Raw genomic sequence first — 24,162 nt, forward strand, 5'->3', positions numbered from 1 at the left:
GTACATGTGTTATTTTACCAACAAATATGCAATTGTAACGATTATTATTTATATTGATACAACAATTTAAGTCTTGATCTCATCTCATGATTTATTCCAAAATATGGTAATCGTTCATAATTAAAAACGCAGTATTCCTTTTTTCGGACATTAATTTAGTTAATTTATTGCTTAGATTTATGCTTACCAACGAGTACAAGGCTCTAATTAGATATCGACTAATATCCCAGTAGAATTTGAACTATTACGCGGACTTGATAAAAAATAAATTCAAAACAATTGGCAACACTGCACATTAGATTTGTGGTTCTAGCGGAGGAACTCCCAAGTGACTGTTTCCCAGGAAATCCAATTCGGAACACAGACTGATGACACGGCCTATGTCCTGAGGTTGGAGACACAACGGAGCATTGGCCGCCGCCGGTGGCAACTGTTCCAAAGTCTCCTGTTGCAGTTTCGCCGCCAAGGAGCGGCGCACCAATTTCTCAACAAAAGTGCGCAGCACTTGGCCGAGCACCGAGAGAGCCAGTGGCTGGGAAACGCCAGGCGGAGATTCCTCCGGTTCCAGTGTGATATTAATGTCCTTGCACATTTCCTGGACCAGCTGCAAGGTCGAATCCAAGTGCTTCGGCGGAGGTAGATAAAGTAGTTGGCGATGATTCACCATTTGGAGAGATACACCTGCTGAGTTAGTTAACCTGGACGCAAGCGGATGGGGTTTGTCCACACCCAACACATCGATGAACTCCTTATCTCGCATCTTTTGATCATGACCAAGCAGACGATCGGATTGCTTGGTTATCCAAGCTTCCAGCCGATTACCTGAGCTGAGACTGCTATAGGCCGACAGTTGCGGTTGGGGCTCGCCCTTTAGTTGCGCCTGAACACGCTGAGCCAGTTGCTCCTCATCGCTCAGTTTTTGTTTTCTCTTCCCCTGCACGCCAGGTAAAACATCTTTGAGAGCTGGCGTATAACCATGAACCCTGGCGAACGCCACTATCTCCCGCAAACTCCAGTAGTGTTCCTTCCCACTTATGTCCAGCTGATGCAGCTTGTGGTGCTGCATCAGACAGCGACGTAGGATACGTGCGCGCAGGTACTCAAAGCAACGCTGTTTCAGAGCAGTGTGATTGTGGAACTCGTCGAGGGTTCTACATGTGAACGGATACTCCTTTTGCTGATCATTCGCTGCCAGCGGGAGGCGGCTCAGCAGGAACTCCACAGCACTGCGCATGTTTCGGAATTGCGCACTTCTAAAGATATGCTCCAGCCTTCGGGGTCGCGGTTGTATGGTAGTGTCTGCTATTGGAGGTAACATCATTGGCTTTTCCTCCACCTCGCTCATGTTGGCGTACCCATGATCGTGCTGCATGCACTGCAGCATATGCCATCGCGTTTCCGACGGTGGCTTAAGAAGACTCAATTGTGGTTTCAGCAAGGATTGTTGCTTTGCAGCCTGCTTAAGCTTGCGCTGCAAGGGATCGATAATGTACAGCTTTCCTGCTCTCTGGAACACAACATTCTTCTTGCCCTGGTGATGGCCATTGGGCACAGGCTTTATTGGTGGCCGATCCGACAAGGATTCCTGCCACGCTCTCTGCGGAGATGCCGGTGGATAGTGCTTCACTGGCGAAAACTCCAGCCGCTGCCTTTCTGGCAAGGATTCCTGCCTAGGACTTCGGCCGTTTACTGGCAGATAGACCACAGAAGGCTTCGAAGCGGTGACCTGAGCCGCATTTAAACGAAGTTGAGTCCTAGGAGGCGTTGACGGAGTGGGTGGCTGCTTTCTTGGACTGTAGCTTAACTTCAGGGGCTCGGAAACCAGCACAGTTGGTTCAATTTTCTCAATGTCATCGCTGAGTTCAATTTTGTTGATACCAGCAAACAGATTGTCATCCAGTTCCTCCTTATTTTGAGTGATTGAAATTGTGCGCGGTTTGCATGACTCTCCAGGAAACGCGAAAACCGAAGACTCTAAAAGATGCGGAGCAGCCAGAGGTGGAGCTGGAAGTGCAGTCTCCTGTTCAGGGGGAGGATGAGGTTTGCCGCTTTTCTGTTTCGTTAACGCCTGTTTTGCTCTCAGCCATATTTCCACAGTGGTCTCTGCGCCCATCGTGTGCAGTCCACACATTGTTTTATCCAGCACCACCGTGTGCATTAGTTGCACGGGTTTCTGCTGCAAGTGCTCTTGGAAAAATAGCTGGATGCGCATCGGAAACTCGCCCCAACCATGTCGGTTTAGCTGAAACGGAGGGCTGTGCACGTCCACGATGTCGTTTGGCCGGTATGACGGATGCAAGTGGAAGCGCACCTGGAATTGCCAAGAAGGCATTGAATCACACTGTACGCGCTTTTGGGAATCACTTACCTTTTTAATGTATTTTTCCAGTGGTTCAGGTAGATCTTTGCCTTGCACATAGACCAACCACTTGTAGGTCAAAGCATTCCCACCTGTGGCATTCTCTCGACAGTCTTCACCAATGTACTTGGAAGTATTACCCACCACAAAGTTGAACTTGTTCTTGTTATTCAGCCGCGAGGCATTCAGCTCCACTTGCCTTTCGTGGGCCTGTCGGCTGGTGCACGGCTGCTCGTCCTCCAACTTAACGGAAATGGGATGTTCCTGCTCTGGCTGATCTTTGGAGTCCTTGGAGTGATCGGTTACGATGCCCCGCTCCTTGATCTTTCGTTGTCGCCTTCGTTCCGCACGACGATGAGCCGGATTCCTCAGTCGGATGGTTTCTTTGGCCAAGGTGGCCGCCGTGCGCTCTGGCAAATGATTCTGGATGACAACAGGGCGCTTGCCAACGATTTTTTTGATGGCTGGATGCAGTGGCAGCTGCGGAGCGGCTATGTCGTCCCCAAAAAGACTGTCGCCACGCACCTTCGCGATATCCGCGCCAGTGAGAGGGACCTGTTGCTTTCGGTAATATTCGCTGACCACCTGATAGCGTAGCCTGTCCAACAGTTGTCGTCCTTGCAGCAGTCGTCGGTCGATCTCGGCCAGCTGCTCGACCTTCTGAGAGATTTCGCGCTGGAACTCCAGACGAAGCAGCTCCCGGATGTGCTGAAATTTGTCGGACAATGGCAGCATCCCATCCGCCTGTTCCGTCTTGGTCCGCTTTCTTTGACCGGGCGACTCGGCCTCAGCGCTGGTTTCCTCCTCATCCTGGCTAGAAACTTCCGTTTGCTGATAATCTGGATCGTGGTACTCGCTGTGCCTGCGTTTTTTTGGCGGCGTCGCCAGTTGCTGGTCCATGTGCGTGGTAGCTGGCACACGCACAGGACTCGTATCACGTTAGTTCGGAGGGGAACAGCTTCAAGTTGGGCCCGAACCGCTCCGTGCACATTTAAGCCGGGGTAATTGGCTGTTATTTATAAAAATGTGTAAACAATTGATGCGAACGAGGCGGCGCAAACAGAATTGAGTGGGGGAGTTGCCACATCGCTGGTGTAGATGCGTGCACGCTGGTCTTGTCCAACACTGGTGGGCCAGCTGTTTATTCTTTACGCGGGAAGCAAAGACGCCAAAAACCTCGACGGGAAATCAGACGTGCCCACCAAGTAAAACCAGATAAGCAGCAGCAAAATGGTCGAGCGCATCGAGGATCTTAACCTACCAAATGCCGTGATTGGCCGGCTCATCAAGGAAGCACTGCCGGAGTCAGCTAGTGTCAGCAAGGAAGCGAGAGCAGCGATCGCCCGAGCGGCATCTGTGTTTGCCATCTTTGTGACATCCTCGTCGACGGCGTTGGCCCACAAGCAGAACCACAAGACCATCACGGCCAAGGATATTCTACAGACCCTTACCGAGCTAGACTTCGAGAGCTTTGTGCCCTCCCTGACGCAAGATCTTGAGGTCTATCGAAAAGTGGTCAAGGAGAAAAAGGAGAGCAAGGCCAGCAAGAAGGACTCCAGCACTGCCGAAAATGCCAACGCCAGTGCCACCGCCGCAGCAGCAGAGGAAGCCGCCGAGTGATTAAGAATAGAAGAAACTATACGGATCAATTATCCTCTTTAGTCCTTAAGAACAAAGCTAGTATTGAGCATAAACAAAGCACATTAAACATAAGCATTATCTATGAACTTCACTTGTGTTTTGTCACTTTCCTCAAAAGCTAAATTACGTTGTTAGTTAACGTTTGCGTGGGATTAATTTGGGATTGTAAGTGGCGGCAAGGATTTCAGAGAAAGAAATTAATAAATAATACCTCTTACCTTCAAATAATGCGGCATTTCAATCCAGTCCGATCTGGTTTTTTACGTCTTCATTCAAAGTATCTAAAGGTGTCAGAATGATATTTAGGTATTTCAGTAATTATTTGATTTTATAGATTGTGATCTGAAAATCACTGTTTTGAAAATCACCATTGCGCATCCCAAATAGATAGCCGCGTCTCCTTTCCAGCACTGGAAACAGCTGTTTAAAAAAGCGCGTCTTGTCGCAACAAAAAGTTTAGTTAAATGTTATATTGCATGTTTTATAAAATAAATATTTAAGTAGAAAATGGGAGTCACGGGCTTGTGGAAGCTCATTGAGCCGTGCGGCAAGCCAGTGCCCGTAGAGACTTTGGAGGGCAAAATCCTAGCAGTGGGTAAGCATCGATTTCGCCACCTAATGAAATACTTGCTGATTGGAGTTCTTTTCGTCCTGCAGATATATCCATATGGTTGCATCAGGTTGTGAAGGGCTTTCAGGACAACAAGGGATCGGCCCTGAGTAATGCCCATTTACTGGGTCTATTCCATCGTCTCTGTAAATTGCTATACTATCGTGTGCGACCGGTTTTCATTTTCGATGGATGCGTGCCGCAGCTCAAAAGGGACACTATTGTGAGTTATAATAGGGAAATATACTCAAATTGACTCTCTAAATGAAATCCTCTTTACGTCACCCTTTCAGGCACGTCGCCAGCAGCAGAGGAATAAGCTCAGCAACGAAGCTGATCGCATTCAGGCTTTGCTCCTTCAGTCCCTGGCCAAAGAAAAAGTAGTGCAGCAAGCGCTGGGCAAGAATGCGGAGCTACTGTTGAAATCTCCTGTTAAGCGACCGCCTCCAGCCAAGAAGAACGACGAGGATGACTTGTTCAAGCTTCCCGAACTGCCGGCTGCAGCGGTGCAAGATAATCAAGATGAAAGCGAACAGGACACCAGTGCCAGTGCCTCAGACAGCTCCTTCGACGAGTCAACCGCTCGACATTCTTACAACTCTAGCTTACAGGCCATCGATGTAAAGAGTCAGCATTTTCGGAATCTGCCAGCCGATGTGCGACACGAGATCCTCACAGACATCAAGGAGACGCGCAAGCAATCGTCGTGGGGCCGTCTGCACGAGTTGCCCGCCCGCAGCGATGACTTCTGCTCCTTCCAGATGAAGCGACTCCTCAAGCGCCGAGCAGTTCAGGAAAGCTTAGAGCAGGCGGAACAGGAGATGGGCGGACATACGCTTACCTATGCAGAGTTGTGCGACTTCTTCAATGAGGAGGGCATACTCACACCAACTGCCATTGAACAGTGCACCCGACAAATCAGCTCGGATGAACATACACGATTCCTGCTGGTCAGGGATCTTAAAAAGAAAGCAATGGAGAGCACCAAACAAGAGGTTAAAATGGAGATGATTGAGGAGGTACCCGCTGAGGAGGATGAGAAGCCAAGCACTTCCACCAAGAAAGAGGTTGAGAAAAGTGTGGACCTAGGCACCGAGTTCGATGAGGATTTGGCCAAAGCACTGTCTATGTCAATGGAGGAGACCAAGGTGTACGATGAAAAGGACTACGAGTACGACTCGGACCAAGAGTTGCGCCTCAATCAAGCTCAAACCAAGCAATTGCGCCATGCGGCCAAGGGACCTGCACGGGCATATATGATTGAATACGGCGGAATGAACGACGAGGAAGTTGGCAACATCATGGAGGCCACTCAGTTCAATGACACTCAAAGCCTTGAGAAGTTGCTAGAGATCACGACAGTCCCGACCGATATGGCTGACAACTCGATTGAGGAGGCCAAACTTATTTCACAAGCTATTGAAGAGAGCAAACAACTCTCCCAAGCAATTGAGGAAAGCAAGAAGAATCTTATCGAGGACAAGGTGGAGATTGTAGATACTGATACCGACTCAGACTTGGAGGAAGTAATGGAAGTTCAGGAGCTAGATAAAGGCAAGAAAAATCTTGAGATTTGTGTTGATATCACTGGCCAAACGGACTCGAATGATCTGTTTGCGGATATTTTCGAAGGTGGAGAGGCAAACAAAATTGAGAAAAATATAAGCGATGACGAAGGCGATGACTTTATAGAAGTAAAAGACAGCGAGGAACTAAAATTGGATACTGAAGATGAAGATAAACCAATTACAAATAAGAGTATTAAAGAAACTAATGAAGTCAAGCCCTCCCCGTTCATTGATGAAATTATCGAAGTGAAAGATAGCCAAGAAGCGGTTTCTGCAGAACCTAAACTCAAACCCGATCTGGACTCAATTTTAAATGATCTGAAAAAGCAAACGGCTGCAGTTAAAGATATTCAGCTAAACGTAAATGAAGAAGCAAAACCAAAGGTTGAAATCAGTTCTATATTGGATGAGCTAAAAGTAAAGATGGCCGACGTTAAAAACATCACTCTAGATAACGTGAAATTAAGTAATAGTGCCCCTATCATACTATCCTCCGATGACGAAAGTGCCTTGAAATCCTCGAAAATAGTTCCGAAGGAAGAGCTAATTGAGTTGTGCGACAGCGACGATAATAAAAACAATCGAATATCACCGAACAAAACGCCAAGCAAAAACGCGTCGATTAAGGACTTTTTTGAGACCAGTTACGTGGTCAAGCGAACTCCCGACAAATCTCAAGCGTCTAACGAAACTTCGCCGGGAACACCCAAGACCCCGAAGCCCTTCTTTAGAAAAAGAACCCCAAAGTCCGGACGGAAACGAGCTAGTGATGAGAATGAGGACAGTGATGAGGAAGTTTCGCCCACCAAAAGGTCCAGTAAGGCCTCGAAGTCTCTTTTCGAGCCAAAGGAGCCGGAAGAAGAAAAGACTGTAGATCCTGAGGTGTGTATTGTTCTGATTAATATGTCGGAGTCTCTTAATACTTTATTCATGTAATGTTTTACCCCTACAGGAGATTATCAAAGATGCAGCAGAGGCTCTTAAATCTCAAAAGACCTCAGAAGAACTGCAGGAGATGGCTACAAACTTAGCTCAGGAGCGAAAGGAACTTGAAATCGAGCGGAACCGGCAAGACCGAATGGGCATGTCCATCAGCCAGCGCATGAGCATCGATTGCCAGGAGCTGCTGCGTCTTTTCGGCATCCCGTACATTGTGGCTCCCATGGAGGCAGAGGCGCAGTGCGCCTTCCTCAATGCCACAGATCTCACCCACGGCACCATTACGGATGACAGTGATATCTGGCTTTTTGGTGGTCGCACTGTCTACAAAAACTTCTTTGCCCAAAACAAGCACGTGATGGAATTCCGGGCGGAACAGATCGAGCAAACGTTTAACTGCAACAGGGGTAAACTGATCCAGTTGGCCTGTTTGGTGGGCAGTGACTACACTACAGGAATTCATGGCATTGGTGCTGTAACGGCCCTGGAGATTTTGGCCTCCTTTTCCGGACAGGATGGGAATGGGCCAGGTATCTGCAATCAATCGGTGCTTCAAACGCTAATCAAGTTTCGCGACTGGTGGCAAGCACACAAGAGCAGCAATCTTCCACCTGGCAGCTCGGCTCGCCTTTCTCTCCGCAAGAAACTGAAGAACATCGAACTGCACGAGGGTTTTCCCAGCGGTGCAGTGGTGGAGGCATATTTAGCGCCCACGATCGACGACAATCGGGATGCATTTAGTTGGGGCACACCGGATGTGGAGTCAATCAGAGAATTCACGCGAAAATCTTTCGGCTGGACTACTTCAAAAACGGACGACATTCTGATGCCCGTGATGAAAAAAATTAACGAGAAGAAGATACAGGGTTCCATACGCAACTACTTTACGGCAAAGAGTGCTCTGCGAGTTCAACAACCAAACGTCAGCAAACGTGTCCAACTGGCAATCGACAAGATGTCCGGGAAGATAGATGAGACACCGGAGAAACCCAAGAAGGTGACACGCACAAGACGTGCAAAGGCAGCTCCGCCGACAGATGATGATTTGGCCATCGCGGATGTCGCGACAAAAGCTGCCCGTCCCAAACGCGGCAAACGAAAAGCTGCATCCGAATCGGAAGTTTTGGATGGGGAACTTCCTTCCACATCGCAGTCGGTACCGAAGCCTGAAAAATGTCCTCGAATACCTAGCAGCGCTGAAGTTATACCTCAGAGGGAAAAGGATCTGGAGCAGATGCGCCTCAACAAAGCCAAGGCGGCAGAGATTCTTAAGAAGTCAGCGAAAGCCAATAGGAAATAAGCTTAACAAATCTATTAAATATAACTTTCTAGAAACCATCTAGTGAGGTTTGCATTTTGTATTTAGTGTTTCACAGCAACCTTTAAAAACTACGTCTGTTTTTTTAAATATTTTCTTGTTTATTTATATTAAAACTAAGTACTATAAGCACAATTTAAACATGATTTTGAAACGATATAATGTACGACCAGCTGCCTACCGTATATATAACAAATACCATTCAATGAGGGGTTTCAGAAGGCGCAGGACGAAAGCGTTTAAATTGCAAAAAATCCTAAATCATCTTTTGAGTAAGGAGGGCAATTTGATTAACAGGATCCGAATGATGTCCAAGCATAAAACCCGGGCCATTTTGGCTGAATCCATTAAATTGATACAGCGACAAAATCGTGAACTTCAAACAAATTATCTGCAAGTTGAAAAGAATGAAAAAAGGCTGAAGAAACTATTACGAAAATTAAACAAACATAAAAAACACAGCTTATTTCTCAAAAAAATGTTAAGCAATTTGAAAATGCAAATTAATGATCACGATTGCAGTCAAGCAACTAAACTTAATATTGGAGAAATGTTAAGGTCTCAACTAAAAGTAATGAAAAATCGATCCATAGGCAACATAAAAGAAGCACAAGAATATATAAATGTTGTAAGGAGTTTATGGGAAAGCCATTTACGATATATGAGAAGAAGTAGGTCTTGGAGACGCAAACCAAAATATACTTTTAATAAATCCATATGGATGTTCTTAAACTCACTAAAATCTCAAACGAATGTCAAAACAACAAAGGACACGGACGACAACAAAAACGTTTCGCACTCAAAAGGACCCTACACGGTGACAAACAAATTTAAATTATTCGCTTCGGGAGACGATTTCAATGTAAAGTCAAGTAAAAAACATATTCATAGACGCATTGTGCGGCCAAAACAATTAAACCCAATAAACTTAGATTTTTTGAAAGATCCATATGAAGATTCTCAAAAAAGAAGCACTCATAACTTACCGGCATCGAGGCTAAAGGTTAAAGTTTATCCACGAAAAAAGATCGAAACACACAATACAGCGGATGAAGAAATTTCTCCTGACACAGATTTAAAACAACCGAAAATAGCATTTGGCGAAAAAATATTGAATAAAGAAGAAAAACAGGAGGGAACCTGGAGGAGACCACATTATATCGACTCAAAAATAATTATAGGTAGAGACCTAAAGAGGTCGAAAAAAAGAAAAGCCTCTGAACTGAAAAAGAAATTCGCGTTAAAGAATACATTTCCAAATTTGAAAATGCGTCTTGGAAGGCTTAGAGGAGTTCGAAAAAACAATGCAGCGGTTGAAGACGAGTCCTTGGAAAAGGATACATTTGCAAATTTGAAACAGCGACTTGGAAAAATGCGACACAGAAGAGTCCGAAAAAACTCTTCAGCGATTGAAGACGTATCCTTGGAAAAAGATACATTTCCAACTATGAAAATGCGACTTGGAAAGCACAGAAAACTTCGAAAAGACTATGCAGCGATTGAAGACGAGAAAGAAAAGAGTACTCTTCCAAACTTGGAAGCGCCGCATGGAAAGCACAGAAGGGTCCGAAAAAACAATGCAGCGATTGAAGACGAGTCCTTGCAAAAAGATACATTTTTAAATTTGGAAAAGCCGCATGGAAAGCACAGAAGCGTCAAAAAAAACAATGCAGCGATTGAAGACGAGTTTTTGCAAAAGGATACATTTCCAAATTTGGAAAAACCGCATGGAAAGCACAGAAGAGTCCGAAAAAACAATGAAGCGATTGAAGACGAGTTCTTGCAAAAGGATACATTTCCAATTTTGAAAAAGCCGCATGGAAAGCACAGAAGAGTCCGAAAAAACAATGAAGCGATTGAAGACGAGTTCTTGCAAAAGGATACATTTCCAATTTTGGAAAAGCCGCATGGAAAGCACAGAACAGTCAGAAAAAACCATACAGAAGAAGAAAACGGTTCATTGCAAAATGTTCAATCAGAAGAAAGAGAGGAGAGTCAGGCAAAGAATGATCTTGATAGGTCTTCAAAATCTTCAACCATTAAAAAAATACAACATTTCTCGACATACGAAAAATTGAAATCTGCTTATCGAACGGAAAGTTTAAAGCCAACGAGACATAGTTCAGTTTTCAATAAAAAAGATAAATCCGAAGAAAGCCTAGCCAAGCAGAAGTCTGTATCAAAATATATCGACATAAAAACCAACTTGAATTCATCTCATTTATCTCAAACAAGCTTCTTTTCAGTAGGAAAACTGAAAGTGAATTCCGGACTTTTGCCAAAATCCTCTATGAGATCACTGGATGACTCCCAACCACCCTTGTCATCAATGGCTACAACGATTATCAATCTTTTGTTCGAAGATAGGCCAATAGCTTCGGATAAACCAAGAACACATCATAAAACATTAGACATTACAAAAATGTCATTAAACACTTTTTTGGGAACGATTTCTAGGATGAAGCCCTCGGATCAGGCAAATGCGGTGTGGAACGATTTGCAGGGGAAATATAGAGAGTGGTTTTCCCATGTTATAATGCCAGAGGATGCTCAGAAATGCAAGAAAATTCTCAAGTGGCGCTATATTCACAATATGCAAAAGGTCTTACACAATCATGTCAAGCAGTTTAAGATTGATTACGATGGCGGGCGATCAGAAACAGGTTCCAGAAAGTCTATAATGTCAAGTAGGGCATTTCGGTCCAGTTACGTAGTACCAACCAGCATTGGATCACTAGGAGTTCCCAAAAAGGCATCTAGCACAGACATTTCCCCGATCAGACGAATGCACGACACTCTACTGCGATTGCAAATGGATACGTTGAGGTCAAGGGCCTTTGACAAGAATGTGGAGGAAATGGAGCGCATGATCATGGGTAGACAGGTACCCATGAGTGCGGAAGAAATGGAAATCTATAAGAAATATAAATCTGATCCTCAGCACTACAACATACTGATACTAACGTCCGGCAAACCCATTACGGATGAGAAGTATGAGGAAATGTTGCCGGTTCTGGAGAAAAATTTTCAATTTATAAAAGAACAATTAATGTTACTTTCCAGGGAAAAGCGGGTTCAGGAAATGAAATTCAGAAACGAAATACAAAAAGCGGAAGAAGAAGTAATGTCAAAAGTTTCCGCCGAAAGTTGCCATATGGATCGCACAGATTTAAATGAAGCATATCTGGAGGCAAGGAGAAAAATTTGGGCAGCCTACATTGCCAAACAGGACAAGACTCCTACAGAGATTCTGTTGGCTCAAGTACGGTATAAGAAACGAATGGATCAGCTGGCCAGAAAACGAGAGAACCGCGAACAGCGAATCCTGCAGGAGCAGCGGCTTCACAAGAAAAGAAGACCACTTAGTGATCTATTTCGAGCTCCAAGGCGAACGAACCGCGAGCGACAAGCCATCGAGGACATCAAGGACAAGCTGGAGGGCACTAAATCTAAATGCTCGCTAACATCATTTTGTTGCCGACAGTGCAGCAGGTGCGGCTTGATCTGGTCAGAGAAATGTTCCGAAGAATCCAACGATACTTCAGAAGAACACATCTGTCAAAATGTAAAAGCAAGATAGGTCTTAGGATTTGAACAAATTCCTTGGGCAAGTCTTATTTTTGGTGGTGGTACAGAAATCTCCTTCCATCAAATTCTAACCACAAGTTTGTATGAATTTGGTAGAAAGCGATTTTTATACCACCAATGAAAATTGAAAATTTGAATGTGTGAGGAATGCATAATAAATACAACAAAGCTATTATCAAAACAAATTTTATAATATAAAGAAATATGTTTGTGTATACTTATATGTTTTAAAAGAAGAATAAGTCAATTTTTATAGGCGATTCAAAAAATATAACATTCGTTTTCTTATGTATGTTCTCTAACAACTAACTGGACATTGTGATTAAATTCTAGTTATACAAGTAAATTCTGTATTCCTCTGTAAATTCTTCAATGCATATTTGGTATATATGTACAGGCACACTTTTCTATCTTACTACTAAGCAACAAGATGATTGTAAATGGAAATGTATCAGTTTCAGTTGATATCTAGATGCCCAGACAGTAAAGAAAATTGTCTCGGCATCCCACAAAAATACGACGCAGGTCCTCAATAAAGCATGCACTGGAAAAGACTTCACCGGGTAGTTTATCCGACCACTGAATCTCGCCATTTCTTAAGTTCATCAGCATGGCGCGTCCATCGGTGGCGGCGCACCAAACCAAAAGTCCGTTCGGCTGCACTGTGAGCAAAGTTGGCGTGGCATAAATGGGTGCACCCACATTGACCTTCCAGTGCAGCTCAAGCTCAACAGATTTGCTACCGGTTTTGCATCGCAGGCAATACAAATGTTGGTCTATGCAACCAAAAACGGCAAAGGAATGTCCCATAAAAGTCGGTGGGGTCTTGACCACCAGCGAAGAGAAAATGTTTCCTTCTGTGCTGAAGGTAGCCAGCTGAAGATTGAAATTGTTACGACCATGTTTGCAATTGGGAACAGAAAAAGAGTACTTACAATTTTGCCATTGCCCACATGACAGGCATGGACTCGCCCAGCCACTTCCGCGGTTAGAAAAATATTGGACACGGATTCCAAAAGAACAGGTGTTGAGAATACTGGTTCTTTAAATTTCTGCGTCCACTCCACTGAGCCATCGGTAATGGCCACACGCGAGTAGCTGCCGTCCAAGGTGCAGACTATCAGCGACTGTTCCCTCGGCAGCTCCAAAGGACTCGCAAAGATCGGCTTTTCACCGATCCTTAGGCACCACAGCACCTCCTGCCGCTCGGCTGACAAGCAATAGACATTGTAGTCATCGGCATAGCTGCATACTATGATTCGGCGACCATCGGCGGTTAGCATGGGCTGCGACTTAATCATGCCACCAATTCCAACGCGAAATACAATGTCACCGGTTTGCGGATTGAAGCCGTAGAGACATCCATCGTAGCAGCCCACCATTGCCAGCTGCTCGGTGAGGAACGTCACCTTACACTCGATACGATCGGGAAGTTTGAGCACACTGTATTCGCTGCCCGTCTGGGGATTAAGCGTCCGGAGGATTTTCGAATGTGCGCCCACGCAAATGAAGCGTCCCTCGTATTGGGTCACTGGGGAGTCTATGCACTTCTCGAAGTTGACCTTCCAGTAGATCTGAAGCTTGAGGACAGGCTGTTCGATACGTTTAATAACCAAGCCACCTTGGCAGGTTGAGGCAACTACCGCTGGCTCAACATTCTTTCGCTTAATATTGTTGGCCACCAACTTGGCTGTGTCCAAGAATCTTAGCACTGTGCGCAACGGAATGTTCTCATCCAGTAGCATTTCGAACAAGTGGCGTTGCTCATCATCGATGCACATTTGAAGACCTATCTCTCGGCAAATGGTGATGGCATGGAATGATGTGCCACCCGCCTGGCGAAAACTCAAATCATAGCCACAGGGAGCGGCGTCATCAAGTCGCTGCTTTTTCGAAGAGTTATCATCAGGCTCTTCCACACATTCTAGCCTATCGTGTAGATAACTCTTCAATATCTGCTGAGCTGGTTGAGCAAGGGGAATGCACATTTTAAGGAGCTGTTGTTTGTCCAGCTTGCCGTGTACGTTGCAGGGAAAGTGTTGCAGATAGACAAATCTATCTGGCTGCTCGGCAATCGATACCTTGGAAAGTATATCAAAGGTTTGGACCCGCTGCTGAACTCTAGTCTTTGAATCTGGGGTTCGAATGCAGCAAATGAGTTTCTGCAAATCTTCGAGCCAAAGGCAAGTTGTCAGTTCCGAGCTAGGCAGACATTTTTGAATTTTTCTGGTGATTAAACCTACATATTTATAAAAAATTAATTGTGCACACCTTAAATGACTGAACATTTTGGGAGAACTTACCCAAGCTAATGCGATTACCAGCTCGCTTTACCACATCGTTCGATCTCTCACTATAGAACAATGTGCCATCCTGCTGTCGAGTTACCAAATCTCCTGTCGCCCTGAAACAAATACCTGAATCGTCTTTTGAAGCATTCGCCTGGTCATCAACTTCTGGGATATAGCAACGACGCTTGATACTACCCAGAAACAGCTCTCCTTGCTGTGAGGTTTCATTGTCTTCGGATTCAATCCGCAGAACAGTGTCCTCTTCGATAGGCGTGCCCAAAGGCACAGGGGATTGTAATGACTGAACGATGTGCAGTAGGCTCCAACAGGATATTTCCGTGATTCCATATATGTTGCATATGTGCTTCTGCATCAGGACACTTGGATGCATCCAAGTAACAAGCTCGACATTACTGGGAAATGGTTCGCCACCAAGGAGCAGTACTCTAAAAACAATGTATATGTCAATCTCTTATAATAGACTAAAACTATATAAATCAATAAGCACCTCAATGAACTGGATCCGCTTAGCACTCGCTCTTTGATGGAAGAAGCACCAAATTGCCGAAACAGCGAAGGAGTCATCTGCAGAACAGTGATTCCGGGCGTGGCCAGGTTGTCGGGGAAGAGGGCATTTAGCACCTTGCTTGGGGAGTCCCTCATAGAGTGACGACTGGTCAGTAACGTAGCCCCATTTTGAAGAGCTAGGAAGAACTCCACCACGAAGGGATCGAAGGTAATTGGTGTGCCAAGGTAAATGATGTCGGCCATGGAGACGTTTAACTTTTGACTTGGGGGCATGGTGGTTAGCTTGGGTTTTAGTATTTTTATTGGTTATTTACCTGAGCCCCACTATGTTGGGCGCTATGCATTCGTAGGGTACATGTATGAGCTTTGGCTTTCCCGTAGTGCCCGTCGTGGAGATTGTGTAGCACATATTGGCTGGTAGCGGCTTCTTGGTCTGTACAGTCTCATCGGCGGAATTCAACTTTACCCTATATAGCCTACAGTCCTCTTTAAACACCAAGATGCTGCCCAGAAATGTGAAGTACAAGGGTGCAACGGTCAAATGTTTGTTGACCAAGAGGTAGTCCACTCCGGCCGTGCTCATCTGTGAGTACAGATCCTGTGACAGCATCATTTTATCCGTGGGAAAAAAGTGGCACTTGTTGTTGAGGATCCTGGATAATTATAATCGTGATTTCATACTATAGCAATGGTACAACCTATGTAAATCCCTACGCCAAAATTATAAGAGAAGAAGCCGGCGTGTGCTCCGTGACTCGTAGAGCAATTCCTGCTTCGGCTGGGACCCCTTTCATTTGCAGAAAATTCATCACAACCTGAATCTCATCTGCAGCATCGGCGTATGGCACGATCGTGTCCTTTGTCTCCGTGCGCCTTATCAGGAAGGGAACATCTTTAAACGCTCGGATTCGGTTGATGTCGTAGAGCTTGTCCGGCTGCTCCGCGATTGATTCACTTGGGATCATATCTGATGGAGTCAGAGGCTCCCAGTCCGGAGAAGAATGATTTATCCCATCAGATGCCATTTCTCAGTTTGTTTACAAAACAAACAAGTGATAATATGGATTTGCCGACAAATGCTCTCGATCTGCAGCAATGTGTATACCGCGTGTTGTTTCTAAGAACACATAACGTTTAATCAGTAAAAAATTAAATTGTATTGCCGGCAGTCGATATCAACAATCGAAACAGCTGTTCGTCTGTGGATGGGATGAAAACGATAGGCGTGTACCACGCTTTTGGCGGGAAATAATAAAATTCAAAAAAGTAGCCAATCAAGCCAATATTAAAACTGTAAAGGCCCAAAGAATTGAATAATCTGTTCAGTGCAAAATGTTTTATTAAATAGGTCTCATTTCATTATTCACATATAACTCAATACAATATTCGCATAAAGCTAAACATCCAACAAATGCGCTTTCTTCGTTTGTAAAATTTATCTTTCTGTTTTTATCTCGCTTAGTCGAAAAAAGCTCTGGGCATACACATGCATGTACTGGAGGTAAAACAGTTAATATTAATCGAAAATTCACCCATGGATGGAGTGATATTGTGTAACTTAATACTAGGCCAACGGTTTTACGTCCCTCAAGTATCGGCATTTTGTTGCTTTTGATTCATCTCATCCATGGATAGGCAAATCTTGTGGATCGATTGTACATCTAAACCCAAAACGTTTGGGTGTAACTTTTATGTAACCTGAGTTTGATCGTAACCTATCCAGTCCTATGCCTGCTTCTTCGAGCTCAAGGCTTGGCCTTCTTTGCTCAGCTTTGTGTACTCCGTCTGCATGATGGACTGGCATTCGTCGATCAGCAGCTGCACGTCCTCCCTCTTGTACTTCTCGGTGGACACCTCGGGTAGGATGTGGATTAGGGCGTGGCCAGGACGGAATGTCTTTTTCTCGTCATCCATGAATGAGTACTTCGATATGACCACCGGCTGAACGGGGCTCTTGCCCTGCAGTGCGATGTGGAATGAGCCCTTCTTGAAAGGCAGCAACGAGTCCTTGGAGTTCCGCGTGCCCTCAGGGAAGAGCAGTAGCTTGCAGTTGCGCTCCTGTATCGCCTTCGCTTCCTTTTGCAGAGAGTTGATCGAGTCGGTCTTGCGGGAGCGGTCGATGTACAGGGTTCCCCAGAGCCATGCTCCAATGCCAAAGAATGGGATGTAGAGAACCTCCTTCTTGGAGACAACTGTTGCTCTTCCGATCACCGGCCACAAATAGGCCAGAACGCACAGATCAACAGCACTTTGGTGGTTCATTATCACCACTGCCCCATGGTCCTTACGGACATTCTCCAGACCGCGAACCTCCATTGTTATGCCCACCAGGCGGCAAAGCTGCCGGAAGCACCATGATGGAAAACTGTAGGATTAAAACATTCAACTTAGTTTGGATACTTGACGGGTGTGATGTATTTTTTACTTACAGCGCATTTCGATAGTCTCGCGGTCGCAGAATCATAAAGGGCACGCACAGAAAGACTATCAGACCAGCTCCAAAAAATATAAAGAACATGCGCATCTGATAGGGAGCCTTGGCCGTGGCGCTCAGGATTAAGGCCACCACGCAGGCCAGTCCAATAACTTCGCATGTGCAAGCCATTTTTGGGAGCCACTTAACCGCAATGGATCCTTTTTCTAAAATAACAACAAAGATTTAAATTAAATGGGTACTGATACTAATTCTTAATAATTTATGGTTTAAGCTAGGAGAATATATTTCGAAATGTAGTGCTTTGTATTGAACATTTAATGCTTGGGTTTCTACAAACTAAAAGTGAAAATCAACATTCGTGACTAAGCTCATTTAAACTTATCTCCATTATTGAATTTAAGAAAGGTCTGGGATTATTACTTGACTATTACGAGATTGTTTGAAATGCGCCTTACTGTGGCAATTATTTTCAATTTTCTCTAATTTGCATACAGTCTTGATGGGTCAATAAATTACCATGTGATGCTTTTTCAAATTCTATACCCCTGTTCCACGATATCTTTTCAAACAGAACACACATAGTAGCACTCGAAGTTGGGTTGATTAAAGCTTTATTGCATTATAAATTCATGAGCGTTATCCCTTTGGTAACAAACCTTTGAAAGACCCTAACAAGGTCGGCACACGTCCGATACCGCCGATCGGACAATTAAAACTGAGGAGCCCCCTCACAGGTGGGTCCGTTTAAACTGGGAAATTGCCCAAGGCTTATCAGCAAGTGTCCAATTGCTTTTGTTTGGATTAAGGCAGTGAACTTTGATATCTCGCTGATACATGTTGTTAGAAGCCGAAACGATCGAGTAGGTTTCTTAATCAGCTCTTGGTAAGACCATGACGAATAGTACATAGATTCGATAGATCAGAATAGTAATCAACTTTTGGCTTAAGTGGCGCACAAAGGAGGCATGTACTTTCGCCCAAAGATTACTGTTGTTTTGGGCTATGGTCGTCTTTTTATAGCAATAGCACTCTTTTGTTTCTTTATGAAAGCGCACACAATCAGCTTGATCAAAAGATTACACAAAATAATAAAAAATAGTTATGCTGGAGTGGGAGGAACTACTAAGTAAGTGTTAAGGGAAAATATTTGTTCTTTCGTAATAATTTGTTGTACCTTTGCCACAGAGACTTACAGCTCAAACTTTGACATTCAGGTTAAAGCTCATCTGTACTTTTATAGGGACATAATTACTCCAACCTCATAAATCACGTAATTACCCTCAAAAGTTGCGTGTTTAACTCATTAGGCATGTTGCCAAGGGTACTTTAAACATAAGAAGACTACTTGAGATTAGTACATTTTTTGTTCAAAATTCATCACATGATCCTTTTATCTTTATGACCACATCATCTCAATATTAAATTCAGACGCCAGCACTAAAGGTCTAATCAGAACTTATTTACTTTCAATTGTTTAGTCGATCTTGAAGTAACTTTTAACGACCTGTGCTTGTAAACAATATACGAAACGACTTCTAAATGTTGGCAATAGCAATTAAGACAAATAAAATTATGGTTACAGATACGAAATTCGACGGTTGAAGCTCTGAATTGATGTCAACCTCTTGATACTGACGTGACCTTTTGTGGAGTAATTACGTGTTGAATGGATACTAATAAGGGTTTAATCAAGCGCTGAGATCTAATGGTTATGCCATTTTCCTTGGATTTTCATTGATTTTTTGTGTAACATAGCATATTATAACTTCCAACTTTGTACTTAATTTGCACGGAAATATTAGATTTTCGATATTGCGGCACAGTAATTGGTCATAAATGGCTTATGTTATTAGTTCTGTAGAAAACAAACGCTTTGCGATAATATTTCCACGTATTTATCGTAGTTTATACCCCTGCGTTTACTGGGTTCCTAGTACACAACGAAAAATAAGCAATGATATAGGAAACTACAGAAATATTTAGCTCCATTTGTGGAATAGATTTTACTGTGATTATTCTAGAGGGTTGAATGACAAGAAAATTACCGACATGGTTGAATGTAATTCAAATGAAGAAATTTCAGAAAAATACTTTGTACTCTATACTTTGTATACTTTGTACTCTGTATACGGGTCAAGTTTAAATTTACATTTCTGACAGTGTGCTGAAATTAATTTATCTACTGCACTTGTTTGACTTTTTGTTTACAATGTCCACCGGCATCGCCTGCTTTCAATATAGCGAAGGGGGTAAATGGTTTGACACCCATTATCAGTATCAGTTCGACGCACGACAATCTCAGCGAAGCGTTCGGTGTGCGACAGCGGAACATCGATTCATTCAGGCAGCATAAGCTTAGGCTACTGATAAGATTGTGGCATGATTTCACGCTGGGAAACGATGGGCATGGTTTCGTTACAAAGCTGCTACGCATGTGACGCGGCCGCGGAAATTAACTTAATTCCGGACTTGAGGTCTGGATGGACCTCCCCCACAAGCCACCAATTGCCGGTCAGGTCAATTTAGCGTCAGCGTTTCAAGTCAAGTTCAAAGTCAACGGGGAGATTGATTCTAAGCTGTGGAACTAGACCTAGCTTGAGTCATTTGATCTGCTGATTGGACTTTCCTCATCGAATGATCATTGCCGAGCACTTAATTGCCGAGTGGAATGTTTAGGACAGCAATCTTCAGTTGTTTTTCATTGTACACAAAATTGGAAGTCACTCTCATGTGGCCGGCAAATGGTATGTGCTCTTAGGGGTAATTGTATGCAAGTATAAACATTAAATTACCAGGAGTCTCACAGGGTAAGATATTTACTGATTCGGTGTGGTTATATCATATCATTTGCTTCAAGGGACTTTAATCAGACCATTAAGCTCGAATGCAATCTTTGCGCTTATTTCACTTAAGCAATTATATTTTATCTTTATGTTTAGACTTTTTAGGCCAGATAGAGCATACGCTAAAGTGTTTTCGTTCTGTACAACTTCTTAAATCACTACCTAAATAGGCCAATAGACGCATTTTAAAGAACCCAATTTCGGAAAATTCATGAAATTATAAATTCTCTTTTTCATAGTCCTATTCATGAATTATAAATGCACAAATTCATTATCATACGCGCCATGGCAACTGTGAAAAGTGAGGAATCCCAATAACCCAAAATCAACGGGGACTTGGTGGCAGAAAATGTAACACTCATGAGAACTACAGGGCGCGAGGGCAAAGCTTGGGTTAACAGGATGATAGATACACTGAAAATAAAACTATACCCTTGAAATTCGTGATCATCATTCATACGGAGTTTATGTTTATGGAGTAGTTGATTCAAAATCTTAAAAGAACCCTGTGTTCTTTATTTATATGCATATAATCCAAATAATAACATTGAACCTGATTACATATCAAAATCAAATTTCTCTCCGTGCATCGGGGGAGAGAACAATAAATGTACACGGGGTTGCTGTTGCTTTTATTCCTTCAGGACGGGAATAACACACTAACCGCATGGGAGAGAAAAGAAGTGGAAGAAGTGGGGTGGTGGGGAGGGTAAAGGAGCGAAAGAAGGAGAAGCAGCAGGAGCATAATAAAGACAAAAAGTACGTGGGAGGACAACAACAAATACAGTCCAAATTGTATAAACTCACGGAACAGTTATTTCCCTCTATGGGTGGAAAATTGTTGCTGCTAATTCCCTTGCTGTTGCTGCTGCTGTTGTTTTTGTTGTTGTTGCCGCTGCTGCGTAGGCGTAACAGTTGTTTTGCCGATGTGTATGTGTGTGTTCTAGTGTAATTTGCAGCATCTGCAGTGCAATAAATTCCACTAAACGAACATTAGTCAATTTCAATTGAACCAAAAGTCGCACTGCAATTAAGCAATAACCGCGCTAGCAATCAATGCTGATTAGTTAAAGGAATATACGCGCGTACGCACAGATTTTCAAACAATCATCCGCTTTCGCCGAAAGAGTGCCGGCACTCGAAAAATACCTCCGCTTTAATCAAGAGTCCGCGGGCAATTGAAAAAGCTCTCGCTTCGCGTGTTCACGGCGTGTACCTACATAGGTACGCCTCAATTAGGTACCTGCCGCCCACTGCTTTAATCGTAAGTGCATTTCTGATTTAAAAGTGTGACACTAGCCTTATAAGTCTTATAGTTTATATTTTATGCAAACAGATCTACAAATTTGTAATGTGTAGAATGAAACTGCGTTATATTGAATTTGCGCATCCTCAAACTTCAACCCCACAGAATTACACATAAGTAGTTTCGTTTTTGCTACCAAAGATAAACGTCAGCTATTTTGCGTAGAACAATGCTAAAGGTCATATGTTTGGCTTTATTACAATTTTAAAGTAAAAGTATTTGAAAATGGAATGGTAAAAATCTGAACTTTAATAAAACACCAAATTGTTTAATTTAAAAACTTCAAGTATTCAAAAATTCCTATAATTCAATTAAGTAACCCACAGTGCAGCGGTATATCGATTTCCTCCGACAATCGATTGGACCATGTTGTTTAATTTCGCGACTTATCGATACTATCGTGGTAGATTAGCCATTGACCAACGCGTTTTATTTGCTACCGGTGTGGCTTTTGTTTGCTTGAACAATTCCATAATATATTGCAATCCCGGCTTAAATGCATATGATTGAAGAATGCATACATCGGAGATCAGCATGACCCAGGATCAGGATGTGAGCACTTGTCGCCTGTGCCACCGTAATACGGATCCCAAATCGGTAAACATTTTCGAGGACACCGTGCAGTTTTGCAAGGATGTGTCCATTGCGGAGGTTTCCCACAGTCTCTGGAGCGTTCAGGTGAGTGGGCCTTTTATAATCCACGGAAAAGTGCATGAATAACTTCTCCACTTGCAGTACGATCGCAACGAATGTTTGTCGGAGCTCATTTGCTCAACGTGTCTGAAGATCCTCGAAGATGCCTTCGAGCTGCGAAGAGGAATGCAGGAGCGGGAACAGTCCCTGCAGGAGCAGCTGAAGGAGATGATTAAAGATCAGGCGAAGTACCGTCCAGGCTTGAATGGCAACCCCGGAGAATTCGTACCCGAGATGGGCTGCATTATTGTGGATGTTGATCCAGAGAATCTGGCAGAGAGCAGTGAAGAGGAATTCGCACTCGGCTCCGATGGGGAGTACGAAAACTATGACGACGATGATGAGGAAGAGGAGGAAGACTACGATGAGGAGGACGATGAAGATGGCCAGAACGGCGAAGACGTCGACATGCCACTGGGCATGGATGCAGCCCAGATGGCGGCTCAACAGTCCGTTGCCAACAACGCGAATACCACGACGGCACGGCCCAAACGAGCGTTCCTCTGTCAATACTGTGATCTGGGGTTCACCCTGCCCGCCGAGTGTCAGGAGCACGAGCTGGCTGCACACGATCCCAACGCACCGTACTGCTGCACCTTTTGCAACATCAAGCTGGTTACCCGGCCGGCTTTGATTTCGCACATAAAGACACTGCATGATCCGGAGCGTCCTTATGTGTGTGCTCACTGTCGGAAGGGTTTTGTGCGCCGCTCCGATCTTAAAAAGCACACAATCGTGCACACTGGCGTGAGGCCCTACACATGCAACGTTTGCTCCAAGAGTTTCTCGCGGAATACAAATCTGACCAAGCATATGCGCATTCACAGCGGTGTCAAGCCGTTTGTTTGCCAGCAGTGTCCGCGATCCTTCCAGACGTCTGTGGAAATGATGCGCCACACACGTTCGCACGGAGAGGTGAAGGCTTTCCAATGTGGACGCTGTCCTTACTCGTTTTCGCGCAAGGATAAGCTAATAGCCCACCAGCAAGTCCATATCAGGCGGGACGTTGAGCAGCAGCAGCAAATGGGTCTAATTCCCCCGATGGATGGTGATCTGCAGCAGCAGGCGTTGCAGGCTAAACAAAAGGCTGCCGTACAAACCAAAAACTCACGCTATTACCACTGTGATGTCTGCGATCGAACTTTCCAACGGGAGAGGGACCTGCAACGCCATCAAGCTCTTCACATGGACTCGCTGTTCGCCTGCAAGACATGCAATCAAGGTTTCAACCGACGCGAGCAACTGCAGCGCCATGAGCTGGAGGCACATGGTCCCAGCTTTACGTGCGGAATCTGTTGCATTAGCTTCCTGCATCAAATTGAGCTGGAGAATCACCTCAAAGTCCATCAGCTGCAGCACAAGATGGCCCAGCGGGCTCAAGAGGCTGCTATTTTACCCCTAAAAATGGCCGAACAGGCTCCAGTGGCTATGACGGCTCCGCTGGTTCAGGATCCCCAGCTAGTGCGTCCCTCGGCAGCGGAACTGTCGTTCTACAGCAACATGATTCCCACAATGAATCTGGGCTTCTACAGCGAGACTCGTCCCGAGGAATAGAACAATATATTTACATAGTTGATAGGTCGGAAAAGTTTTGTAGGTCAAGGCTGTTTTAGTCGTTCAGGTGAACTTAGAATCCATTGATGTTAATGAATCTGTATAGTTTAAGTCATCTGACTAATGTCTGCCAAAATGTAGCTTAGTGGTTTTTAATAACGGCCAAATCTGAAAAGGTTTTCTTCGAAATAGTATGATTTTGTGAAGATATTATTTTTCATAATGTATATAAGAAAGTTTTGTGCTCTAAAAAACTTCTTTACAGATGTTAAACTTATTTTAAGTAGTTTTACTTACTATATAAATAAAATATCAAGTAATGTATTTCTTCGTTTTATAAAAACGTTTATTAAACATTGAACATTTTGTATTAGCAGTCGCCTCAGACCAACAACATGTTGCGTGCAACAAGTTGCAAGTTGTCCGATACGAAGACGGTCTTCTCCGAAATCTTCAGAGCAACTGCAACGCTGCAGATTCTTTCTTG

At 44.1% G+C, this 24,162-nt stretch overlaps 7 protein-coding genes across 8 annotated transcripts; 4 read left to right on the forward strand and 3 right to left on the reverse strand.

Moving 5' to 3' along the window:
* Positions 1 to 71: 71 nt before the first annotated feature.
* LOC6731518 lies at positions 72 to 3,453 on the reverse strand. Its single transcript, XM_002078630.4, has 2 exons — positions 2,369 to 3,453; positions 72 to 2,311 (listed from the first exon to the last, which is right to left on the reverse strand). The coding sequence occupies exons 1-2, from the start codon at positions 3,257 to 3,259 to the stop codon at positions 296 to 298; spliced, it is 2,907 nt and encodes a 968-aa protein (XP_002078666.1). The 5' UTR covers positions 3,260 to 3,453; the 3' UTR covers positions 72 to 295.
* Positions 3,454 to 3,464: 11 nt separating this feature from the next.
* On the forward strand, positions 3,465 to 4,086 carry LOC6731519 (DNA polymerase epsilon subunit 3). The gene has a single exon (XM_002078631.4). The coding sequence runs from the start codon at positions 3,590 to 3,592 to the stop codon at positions 3,977 to 3,979; it is 390 nt and encodes a 129-aa protein (XP_002078667.1). The 5' UTR covers positions 3,465 to 3,589; the 3' UTR covers positions 3,980 to 4,086.
* A 253-nt stretch (positions 4,087 to 4,339) lies between these two features.
* On the forward strand, positions 4,340 to 8,455 carry LOC6731520 (DNA excision repair protein ERCC-5). Its single transcript, XM_002078632.4, has 4 exons — positions 4,340 to 4,595; positions 4,658 to 4,833; positions 4,904 to 7,060; positions 7,131 to 8,455. Exons 1-4 carry the CDS (start codon positions 4,508 to 4,510, stop codon positions 8,415 to 8,417), a joined length of 3,708 nt encoding a protein of 1,235 aa, XP_002078668.1. The 5' UTR covers positions 4,340 to 4,507; the 3' UTR covers positions 8,418 to 8,455.
* Positions 8,456 to 8,577: 122 nt separating this feature from the next.
* Positions 8,578 to 12,147, forward strand: LOC6731521. The gene has a single exon (XM_016179802.3). It carries the CDS (start codon positions 8,578 to 8,580, stop codon positions 12,013 to 12,015), a length of 3,438 nt encoding a protein of 1,145 aa, XP_016024197.1. The 3' UTR covers positions 12,016 to 12,147.
* Positions 12,148 to 12,193: 46 nt separating this feature from the next.
* Positions 12,194 to 16,052, reverse strand: LOC6731522 (beta-alanine-activating enzyme). Of its 2 annotated transcripts, none has more exons than XM_039292163.2 (6): positions 15,557 to 16,052; positions 15,157 to 15,495; positions 14,823 to 15,104; positions 14,327 to 14,760; positions 12,959 to 14,262; positions 12,194 to 12,899 (listed from the first exon to the last, which is right to left on the reverse strand). In XM_039292163.2, the coding sequence occupies exons 1-6, from the start codon at positions 15,865 to 15,867 to the stop codon at positions 12,492 to 12,494; spliced, it is 3,078 nt and encodes a 1,025-aa protein (XP_039148097.1). In that variant the 5' UTR covers positions 15,868 to 16,052; the 3' UTR covers positions 12,194 to 12,491. The 2 variants fall into 2 exon arrangements, with proteins under 2 accessions (XP_039148097.1, XP_039148101.1); XM_039292167.2 differs by having other exon boundaries at positions 15,658 to 15,819.
* Positions 16,053 to 16,163: 111 nt separating this feature from the next.
* Positions 16,164 to 21,322, reverse strand: LOC6731523 (1-acyl-sn-glycerol-3-phosphate acyltransferase alpha). The gene is made up of 3 exons (XM_016178626.3): positions 20,930 to 21,322; positions 17,272 to 17,482; positions 16,164 to 17,207 (listed from the first exon to the last, which is right to left on the reverse strand). The coding sequence occupies exons 2-3, from the start codon at positions 17,445 to 17,447 to the stop codon at positions 16,568 to 16,570; spliced, it is 816 nt and encodes a 271-aa protein (XP_016024200.1). The 5' UTR covers positions 17,448 to 17,482; positions 20,930 to 21,322; the 3' UTR covers positions 16,164 to 16,567.
* Positions 21,323 to 21,791: 469 nt separating this feature from the next.
* On the forward strand, positions 21,792 to 23,999 carry LOC6731524 (zinc finger protein 436). The gene is made up of 2 exons (XM_002078636.4): positions 21,792 to 22,106; positions 22,164 to 23,999. Exons 1-2 carry the CDS (start codon positions 21,942 to 21,944, stop codon positions 23,673 to 23,675), a joined length of 1,677 nt encoding a protein of 558 aa, XP_002078672.1. The 5' UTR covers positions 21,792 to 21,941; the 3' UTR covers positions 23,676 to 23,999.
* The last annotated feature ends 163 nt before the right edge of the window (positions 24,000 to 24,162 follow it).

This window comes from Drosophila simulans, chromosome 2L (genome assembly GCF_016746395.2).
Source record: "Drosophila simulans strain w501 chromosome 2L, Prin_Dsim_3.1, whole genome shotgun sequence".
Classification (NCBI taxonomy): Eukaryota; Metazoa; Arthropoda; class Insecta; order Diptera; family Drosophilidae; genus Drosophila; species Drosophila simulans.

Coding starts and splice junctions, on each gene's coding strand:
- LOC6731518 (XM_002078630.4), bottom strand. CDS start 3,259: ATGGACCAGCAACTGGCGACGCCGCCAAAAAAACGCAGGCACAGCGAG. Junction 2,312..2,368: donor TGGAAAAATACATTAAAAAG/GTAAGTGATTCC, acceptor TGGCAATTCCAG/GTGCGCTTCCACTTGCATCC.
- LOC6731519 (XM_002078631.4), top strand. CDS start 3,590: ATGGTCGAGCGCATCGAGGATCTTAACCTACCAAATGCCGTGATTGGC.
- LOC6731520 (XM_002078632.4), top strand. CDS start 4,508: ATGGGAGTCACGGGCTTGTGGAAGCTCATTGAGCCGTGCGGCAAGCCA. Junction 4,596..4,657: donor GGGCAAAATCCTAGCAGTGG/GTAAGCATCGAT, acceptor TTCGTCCTGCAG/ATATATCCATATGGTTGCAT. Junction 7,061..7,130: donor AAAAGACTGTAGATCCTGAG/GTGTGTATTGTT, acceptor TTACCCCTACAG/GAGATTATCAAAGATGCAGC.
- LOC6731521 (XM_016179802.3), top strand. CDS start 8,578: ATGATTTTGAAACGATATAATGTACGACCAGCTGCCTACCGTATATAT.
- LOC6731522 (XM_039292163.2), bottom strand. CDS start 15,867: ATGGCATCTGATGGGATAAATCATTCTTCTCCGGACTGGGAGCCTCTG. Junction 15,496..15,556: donor TCTTCTCTTATAATTTTGGC/GTAGGGATTTAC, acceptor ATAATTATCCAG/GATCCTCAACAACAAGTGCC. Junction 14,263..14,326: donor TGGTAATCGCATTAGCTTGG/GTAAGTTCTCCC, acceptor ATAAATATGTAG/GTTTAATCACCAGAAAAATT.
- LOC6731523 (XM_016178626.3), bottom strand. CDS start 17,447: ATGGCTTGCACATGCGAAGTTATTGGACTGGCCTGCGTGGTGGCCTTA. Junction 17,208..17,271: donor CGAGACTATCGAAATGCGCT/GTAAGTAAAAAA, acceptor TTAATCCTACAG/TTTTCCATCATGGTGCTTCC.
- LOC6731524 (XM_002078636.4), top strand. CDS start 21,942: ATGCATACATCGGAGATCAGCATGACCCAGGATCAGGATGTGAGCACT. Junction 22,107..22,163: donor ACAGTCTCTGGAGCGTTCAG/GTGAGTGGGCCT, acceptor CTCCACTTGCAG/TACGATCGCAACGAATGTTT.